The sequence below is a fragment of the Penaeus japonicus genome, unplaced genomic scaffold (assembly GCF_977035675.1).
Source record: "Penaeus japonicus unplaced genomic scaffold, GWHDUDI00000001_assembly GWHDUDI00000026, whole genome shotgun sequence".
NCBI classification, from domain to species: domain Eukaryota; kingdom Metazoa; phylum Arthropoda; class Malacostraca; order Decapoda; family Penaeidae; genus Penaeus; species Penaeus japonicus.
The window spans coordinates 5,250,620-5,260,619 of NW_028234428.1; the positions used below are offsets into that span (position 1 = coordinate 5,250,620).

Genomic DNA, 10,000 nt, shown 5'->3' on the forward strand with positions numbered 1-10,000 from the left:
ATGATTTTTAAACACTTTTTCTAGTAAAAAATCGTGTTTTGTACATCAGCAAATAAGTTATAATCAGATAAAAGATAAAGGGTAATGAGTAAAAATCGCGACTCCAAAAAGCTGAAAGAATAGCATCCTTCTCTTCCTACCTTTGTTCAGGTCGTGAATTTTGACCATTGGAGAGGGGACAAATCTCAGCACGAATTATAATAAGAATGTTTCTTATGTGCACAATGATGCAAAATTAACTTAACATGAAAACAAGATGAAAATCGAAAAAAAGTCCAACATAGTGTGTTCTGAATCAGTCCTATCTTTACTTTTTAAAAATACGATCCAATGACCTTGATCTCCAACATCGATCTGTTCTGCTGGCAAATAATGCATGTTCACATTTGACCTCTGCTATCTCTTCACCCAAAAACACTGGCTGGCTCTTTACGTCGCTCACATGTCTAGCAGACGTAGCTACTGGCCTTCACACCATCATGAGATACACTGAAATTGCTGACTTTACCAATTGTTGCTCTTGCATAATAATTGAATAATAACTGAATATCGATAATTTAATAATAACTGTACATATCACTTAAATTACAGGAAGTAATATATCATATATCACTTAAATTACAGGAAGTACAAAGAGCATAACAGGGACTAGAAGTTCTATTTCTTGTCACTTGAACTTAAAATATGCGTTCAACTTCTGACACCAAGCTTCACAAATCCATGTCACTCGTTCTCCATCGGTTAAACAGTTCCTGGGATGCGACAAAATCCCTTGCCTCTTATCCTCTAGAAATAGATTATCAAGTTTATTCAGAATTGCCTTCACTCCTGCATCACTCTTCATCTTGCTAGTGTGCAGTTCTGATGATGCAACACTGCCCCGTCTCTTATTGTATTTGGATGGGCAAATCTGTCAGTTAACACTATATTTCAAGGCTCGTCTTCCTGTTCTCATCATAGCCGACTCATCCACTAGCTTCGGTGGTCACTTATCCGACGCCACATTCAAAGGAAGTACGCTCTGGGTCCTCACTCTATATCTCACTCTACTACATCACTCTACTCACTGCAACAACAACCCTGTAGTCTCAACCCCCGTGTCTGGTCAACTGACCTCTGTCACCCGTCATTGTTATCACAACTGTCATGGAGTCATCACGCGCCATATTCAAACACCGCCCGAAGCAGGTGTTCACATTCATGGTCATGAAAATATGCAGTTTTTGAGACCTATGCTATGAAAACAAGATCAAAAGTTTAAAACACACTCTTTATGAGTAAAATGAGACCAGTTACGTAGACATTCATTGAAAATTACGACCTGATTTCAAGGTCAGCAGGGAGAGATGCCTTTCTATATTGCAAAATAACTAATAGACACTAGAAAAGAAAATGAACTTTGATATCTCCATCAAGAAGGAGAATCAACAGAAATTATAATTACATTCAGAAATTGAATGCAATTATGAATAATTTATTGAAGTTTGTAGTGCAATATTTGTTGTGCCTGCGCTCACCGGGGAAACGCATGAGTGGGGGGAGAATGAGGTGACGTCATCAAGTGGGCAGGGCTACAAATGCCCTGAAGCTTCGTTTTGACCATTGAAAAAAAATCAGTGATAATGGGAATGTGATCTCACCCTTCCTTGATTTTTTGAAAATTACGAGTATTGTTGATATTAGCATTATCATTACTATCGTATAATAGCGGTAATAACAAAATTAGTAAGGGAAATTTAAGGGATGATTTATACAGGTGATTTCAGGTAGGCTTACTAAGTGATTCCTTGGTGACGAAGCTCCTCTGGAACCATCTATCTGTATAGAATATACAGCAAAACTACTCTGAACAGTGAATGTATACATGTACTCCTGTCGACAATGGGTCAAAGGTCCCCTTTTGGAAAGATTAACTATATTTTTATTACACAAATATATTTGGCCAAATTTATGTATGTTATCTATATCTCCATCATATCATACAGACTCAAGTATTGCCCATTATTTTCAGAACCATTGGAAGTCTACCTTCCAGAACACAAAGAGGATGCTGTTGAATCGAGTCGCGTGCAGGTGAAAGAGGTACGCCATAACAGTCGGTCTTGGCATATGAGTGTCCATACCTTTAGATAGTGGAGTTAGTATGTAAGTATTTGGCCTAGTTATTTTTAATTATTGAAGAATGCAATAGAATAGAGGAGATGAGATTATGACTGAATCTTAAGATATGCTGATGAATAGAAATAGGCTGTGGATGTTTACCGAAGTGTAAAGTATTTAAATTAAGATTCAGATTATAGAGAAATATGTGTCCGGGATTTCTGCTTAAGTCCCATCCAGACTATTGATCTACATTATTCCATGTCAAATGCAGAAATGTCCCGCAACATTGCCTGAGAGATAAAACATGTGCAGACCAATATATATTTTTATGTCACAATCTAAATTGATGCAAGAAAGTCGCTCAGTAGACGATCTAAATATATGTGGCCGATATTCAGCAGCATGTTTCAGTACCTCACATAAGAGTGACCTAAGGGGAAATGGGTGGACAGAGATTTAAAACCAACAGTCTAGAACAAAAAGAATGATGCGGTGTAACCTAAGAAATGTGTGTCGATCGATACTTTGCCCACCAGCAATGCTTGCATGTGCCATCACAGTATCCCCTGTTGCAGACTGAGCAAATTAGGCCTTAATTGAATAAAATTGCAGGTCACCAATGACGGGCAATTTATCATGCAAAACTCAGAAGTCAGGAAAGCCAAATCATCAATTGCTGATGTGCAGCCATGCACAATTAACATTAATTGATGCTGAATGCACACTAATGGTCAATGATAATTAGTTTTATAAAATACCTATGACAGTAAGACTTTATATAGGGAATAGTTTAGAATAAGAAGACTATTGTTTATTCACATTTGAAAATATATTTTGATTTTTTTATTTAATCGAGATGCTTCATTTTCGTGTATGTTTTTGTATCATTATCTTAAGTAACCCATTTCCTTTCAACAGGAACAAATTCCCAACATGGAAGCAGAACCCATGACCACCACACATGGGGGACCGAGTCTGCCTGGAAATGGATTCCGGAGCAGCAATAGAGATCCTGTGGATGCTGCTGCCCTCATACAGCAGGTCATAGAAGATGGGAACTACACTCCCGATCAGGTGTTCAGTGCAAGCAAGACTGGCCTCTTTTGGAAACGTCTCCCTGGCCAGACTTTCATTAGTAAGAATGGGGGCTCATCTAAGTCCTGTAATGATAGGGATGACAGGTTCACCCTTCTCCTGTGTGCGAATGCATCACGAGACTTCAGGCTGAAGCCTTTACTGATCTATCGCATTCTCAAGCCAAAGGATCTGGCTGTGACGTCATTTCAGATGTTGCCGGTGCACTGGAGATTTAACAAAAGAGCTTTGTTAACACCCATGTTGTTTGAAGACTGGTTTGCCACCTGTGCTATTCCAGAAATCTCGGCTTACTGCAAGCAGAAGAATCTCGAAGACAAAGCTCTGGTACTAGTCGATGGTGTTTTTGGTTATCCCGAAGTTGTCAATGAAATTCATCCAACTATCAAGGTCATGTTCTTGCCCGGCGATAAGTCTCCTTCCGTACAGCCTCTGGATCATTGCGCCATCGCCCAGTTTCAGCAGCTCTACACCAAGTCTCTCTTGCAGAAGGTGCTCTTTTTCGCAGGTGAGGAGGACAACCCAGTTGAGAACTTTTGCTTGTCCTACAGCATCAAGGAAGCACTCTTCGTCATCAGAGATAGTTGGATAGCCATCAACACGCCATTTCTCAACAAAATCTGGAGATACGTGTGGCCCGACATAGCCCAGAATTGTATAGGACTCCCTAATAACACAAGGGAGATTCAAGAAATCCGGGAACTTGCAGGCAAAATCCCCGGCCAGGACTTCTTGAATATCACTGACGACAACATCCGCAGTCACCTAGAGTCCCATTGGGAAGAGCTGACCAAGGATACTCAAGAAGAAGAAGAAGAAGAAGAAGACGGTGACGAGCAGCAGGAGACTCCAGTACCGTCCATGCCATCAACGTTAGAATTGAAGAGCATCATCAAATTACTCTACGAAACGGAACGAACCTTGATAGAGAAAGAATGGAATCCTTCGAGACTGGAACACAGCTTACCTCACCTCAGAAGTATAAAGGCTATATATTTGGATGCATTAAAGAAAAGAGAAGATGTAGAAAATCATTATTATTGTTGATGTAATTTCCATGTAAAGTGTCTGATTATTTGTTATGATATAAATATATTTTTTTACCTATACAAAATTTCATCTCAATATTCCCATTGCAAAAGATATATGGATAGAAGTATAAAACATTTACTTTTATTTAGAAAAAATATAAGAAAGTCATATTAAATAGATTACATGATATATCAATATACCAAAAGACAGTGGATAGGCTAGTACTAAAAAAGACGTTTCGAGTATGTTACGTCAGAAAAATAATATTTATTAATGAATAACAATCATGATTATTAGAGAACAGATTTTTGTTCCCACTAAAATGCCTGTAACGCAGGCCTATTTTAACAAAACAAGGCGAAGGATCTTTAGATAGTGTAATATATTTTGACAGAGAAGACAAAAACAGGAAGACTTATGTCATGATGGCTCTACATAATTAAGATAATTCAATTATAAAGATTAAAAACGTCGAGATCTAAGAAGAGTTCATAAATGTCTTACTGAAATTTATCTTATTATTGAACCTTATAAAGATGCCAAAGTCTCTTGACGTAAACAAGCCCACGCAAGAAATTTTTCTTTTCTTACCTATCAGACTGTTCTCTGATTTTGTTTTATGCTATGGACTAAGAGTAATAGCTCCTTTTACTAACATCTATTCTTTTTAATTATAGTTATAACTACCGAAATATATTTTTAGTTTAAAATCCCAAACATATGGCACCACTCTCTCCTCGTACCTGTAGGGTTGATATCCTTAAGTAGCACCCATCTATGGTATCTTTCAATCTCCGGCTGTAAGTGCCAGCAGTGCAGGATATGCAAGCAGAATGAGAAGAGGATGGCGAACCAGACCATGTGCAGAGGCTGCAATGTTCTTGTGTGGCAGTCTGGTTGGTTTGTCCTGAGACACTCGCAGCCGTAAGCCTTGCATGGTGATGATAATGATAAGAAAATTATAATATAAAAACAATATATTGTTGACAATAAATATCAAAACGATGATATAGTTGAGGTAGGCCGTGTATTTCTCAGACTTCTACAAGTAAGTCCCAGAGAACAAGACTTGAGTAAAGCTTTCTTTGGGAAAAAATAGCGTGTATTCCTTGCACTTCCCCGTGTGTGATGCACCATGGAGGTTCTCTGTAGAGATAACGTTTAACCCTCGAGGTCAAAGGTCATCTCTCGGTCTGCTGACGATGGTCGGCCGAGTCGGTAGTTATGTTTTGTTTAATAGTTAATGAATTGAAATATTAACCTTGATAAAAAGACTAAGATTATCAATAGAAGTGAAATATGATAAGTGTCAGTCTTGACGATGGCTTAAAAACAAACTATTTCTTGCAGTTGCAAAGATTCAAAAGCTTGGAAGTAAATCTTTGTTGCAGTATTCCTGTTACAGACAACACTAAAGAAAATGCACGAAATGTTCAACCAAAAGACGAATATGTATCTCTATAAAATATGAAATAAATTCGAATACCTGTTTAGACACTGCTTGTCTATATAATTATCATTGTAATCTTGTTTTTATTTCTTCTCTTCTTGATTCCTCATCTCCTACCTTTTCTTTTCCTTCTTCTCTTCTCATTATTCTTGTTTCTCCTCCTTTTCTTCTTATTATCTTCCTCTTTTTTGACTTCTTCTATTTCTTCGCCACCATCATCACCGTCTTCTTCCATTTATTCTTTACTTCTCATCTTCACTTTTCTGTCTTTTCCTCCTTCTTTGCCTCCACCTTCTCTTTTTATTTTATTTTATTTTTTCTTGGGTGACAAATGTGCAGATTTAGTCCAACAATATAGTGAATCATACAAGCCGAAGTAAGAATTAGCATATAAAGGCCTTTGAAATTGCCCCAAAATAGATTGGTGGCAACGTGAGCCTCTATGGTCGTGACGTCATAAACTACTTCAACCCGGAGACATTAGACAGAGATGGAATTATGCCAAAGATGCATTCCCTAAGATCTATTCTCTGTGATACATTCCGTAAGAAGAGTTTTCTAAGATGTATACCCTATGAAGTAGCTATTCCTCATATGATCCGATCTGGATTTACACCAGGAACTCCTTCATGAGGGATGGAATGATGTCTACTTAAGAAGGATTTTGGATTTGGTACTCGTGCGCTCGGAGACCCTCCTGACTGGTCCCCAGTGCACACACACACAGACACAGACACACACACACACACACACACACACACACACACACATACATATACATGTATGTATGTATATGCATATATATACATATACACACACATATATATATATATATATATATATATATATATATATATATATAATATATATATATATATATATATATATATATGTGTTGGTGTGTGTGTGTGTGTGTGTGTGTGTGTGTGTGTGTGTACATATATATATATATATATATATATATATATATATATATATATATATATATATATATATATATATATATATATATATATATAATATGTGAGCATACATTTACGCACACACATTACCATTATGATAGTGACCAGTATTGGGGCCATCATCAGGTTCCTTATCCTTGCATCACGAATATAACCATAACTACCATTATCCTTGGTATTATCATTCTTTTGATCAATAACATCATTTATATCATTTCTAATAAAATGCCAATAAAAGCGGTTATAACCATCACCACAGTCCTTATTTTACTGTTGCCTTATATATCAGGCGCCCCCTTGTTACTCTCACCATTACTATTATTAATCATGTATACTATTGTTACTATCAATGTTGCTATTATTGTTATTGTTGCCTTCATTATTATCATTATTGTTGCTATCATTATTATTATCATTGTTGCTATTATGATGTTAGCATTCATAACTTACTGTATATATTGTCATTGCGCATATATGATGATCCATCAATTAAAAGTAATTATTTGTCTCAAATACGAATAGAAGCAAAAAAGAAAAGAAAAAATATATATGCGAATAAAAAAGGCTAAATAAGACAAAGAAATTGTATTTAACATTATTTACTTATCAGTCAGGGCAAATTTAATAAATATACAGTGACATTTCATACATTACAACACATACGAAAAGGATTAAAGATACATAAATACAAACTATACTATACAAAAGAAACGACAAAAGAAAGAAGAAAAAAATGTTGAGGTTTGTGTTTTTGTGGTAATACATTGAGAGGACTTGTAAACCATTTAGTATTCATCTTTATTTTTCCTAAGAACTGTCATAACCAAAAAACAAGAAAAAAATAATATAATCAATCGATTGACACCTTATTATTCTTAGAATCTCATATTTTGGTGACTCGTTGAAAGGAAATCAGATTGACTGAGGAGTGGAAACTTGTTGACCATTCTTTGGCATCACTTCTTGAGACACCAAGAAAATATATTCATATATATTCATATATTTCTTTTGACGAATATATAACTAGTTTTGTAACAAGAGGAAATGACCCCCACCCCCCTATTTGAAAGAAACAAAAATCTTATACTGGGGTCTCATTTATTTATTCACCTTTTCATTTATCACATGTTTTTTTTATTTTTTTTATTAACTAGAACACAATCGCCATTTGCCGATCGTCACCCCCCGCGAGAGTAACTCCATTGATTGTTCTGAATGCATGCGGATACAATCACAATCGGTAACCTTTTGTATACAAATGACAAGACTTTGATAGTCCACTCATCATCGCCAGAGATTGTTCACATAGGACTAGTTGTTCACATGCCGAGGCTAGTCCAGCTATTTCAACAAGTGAACACGGGTGAACTAGGCTCTCGCCAAAGCCACCGTCCGAACACATAACTGCAGATGCACACAATGTCATTTCTCTTCACTTTTGGAATTATCTGTAACTAAAATAGACTATGTAATAAGATAAAATTTATATCTGTCAGTCTATCTAAAGTTTGACATAGATGTGATGTCACTGACATCCTTACTAAAGTCTATCATTATATCTAAAAATGTCAATTGCTTTTCCATATTTAATGACATCTCCTTGAGCACTTCTTTAGATTCTCGAAACGAAGATCAAAGAAAGTACTGAAGTATTAGAATGAATATTCATTGGATAAAGGGCACTCTGTCGATACTTAATTCAACCAAAGAGGAATCAAATTACCTGATTGAAATTACGATACAGAAGAGGATAGAATATGCCAGAAGACTGCTGAAATACATGAAATATTCCCTTTGTGAATATGTTCTGAACAAGAACAAAGTCTTAATCAAGCTGTAAAAATAAAAGGACGTTAAAATAAGCCATACAACGTCTATGCAAAATACTTCAGATCTTGATTTTCTCTTCGAATATTCCCGCGACAGAAATCCTTAGTAATCGTAAACGAGTTATATTTATTGCGTTATGATTATCCCAAAAATGCATCCATATTCAAGACCCATTCAATAATGGGTACAAAAACTAACAAAAAAAAAAAGTCACGAATATTTCCAAATTTTATTTCAACATCAGACACTCCTATTTTGTTATTTATTCTTTGTTCCGCCAATGAAAACGCAATAATTAATATCGTTCTCATTCCTTTATGGTGAGGCTGACTTACTTCATGATAAAACCACATTGCCCAATAGGTTTATATTTTCCTTGGTTAACTCTGAATTTTCCTTGCTTTACATTCTTTCATTACAAAGAACATAATCTGTCAAAATATACAGGAGACCCAAGGTTGAAACAACACAGTCAAGAGGTAACGAGGATCTACAAAGTTATGACTTGAGTTATAAAAAGATACATCTTTGGTATATCTTTGGTAAGGCTTAATAAGAGATATGTTAGGCTATCACAGAGCCAATATAAGGCTGAGTTTCACAAGAGAAATTCCTATTTAAACGTGTTTCATAACCCTAGAGTAGAGGTTGCTGCAAAGTATCATTTTTATATATATAAATAATATATCAAGATATATTTTTACCATAAAACAATATCATCTTAATCCTTTTTGATGTCTTGCAGTACTATATCAATATCTTCATTGAGGAGATATTGAAATATACAACATTGCATCTCCACACAATGCATAAAATGTTATTTCCAAACACAAGATAACACAATAATAAAACAGTTGCTTTAACAAATGTGACATATCTTTTAAAAACCCAGATTCAATAAGTCTAAAAGGGCAAACAAACTGCCGCCCTGTTGCATAGGCCTTACAGTCACAAACAATATTGAGTTGAGGCCAATAATAAACTCTTAAATAGGAATAACCAGGAAAGACTGGGAAATCATCAATTAGAAATTACAGCAGTTGATAATAATATGTATTGATGTACTTTCCTTAGATTTGACTCATGTCGTGTGACAGATGGCAAGTGTGATGAATGAGGGTTGTTGGAGATAGGAAGAAGTGTTAGGATGTAATATGGATGGAATTCATGGCACAGACACCAGGGCAAAGATGCTGGTACATGTCTGTTTATAGAATGGGGGGTTGGATGAAGCGTGTGTGTGGAAGAGAGAGAGAGAGAGAGAGAGAGAGAGAGAGAGAGAGAGAGAGAGAGAGAGAGAGAGAGAGAGAGAGAGAGAGAGAGAGAGAGAGAGAGAGAGAGAGAGAGAGAGAGAGAGAGAGATTATTTTAACGTTACAATTAACGTTAACATGTTATATGTATCTATCACTAAGGGGATCATCAGTTTTGATACTGTGTGAATGTATGTTGAATGGATTTTGTAAAAGTCGAGGTGACAAGTTAAAAAGATAATAATATGAGGAGATCTACTCATTCGGCAGAGAAGA

General features: G+C 35.9%; 2 protein-coding genes across 2 annotated transcripts in view; one reads left to right on the forward strand and one right to left on the reverse strand.

Moving 5' to 3' along the window:
* The window catches only part of LOC122257867 (uncharacterized), a 32,585-nt gene extending 28,273 nt beyond the window's left edge, over positions 1 to 4,312 (forward strand). Inside the window, exons 8-9 of the mRNA XM_043023382.2 lie at positions 2,012 to 2,082; positions 3,022 to 4,312. Coding sequence (XP_042879316.2) covers positions 2,012 to 2,082; positions 3,022 to 4,245 — 1,295 coding nt within the window. The 3' untranslated portion in view covers positions 4,246 to 4,312. The remainder of the gene's footprint in view (positions 1 to 2,011; positions 2,083 to 3,021) is intronic.
* Positions 4,313 to 7,225: 2,913 nt separating this feature from the next.
* The window catches only part of LOC122257866 (uncharacterized), a 135,503-nt gene continuing 132,728 nt past the window's right edge, over positions 7,226 to 10,000 (reverse strand). Inside the window, exon 11 of the mRNA XM_086552350.1 lies at positions 7,226 to 10,000. This exon is cut by the window's right edge and continues 647 nt beyond it. The gene's annotated coding sequence lies outside the window, so the exon portion shown is untranslated.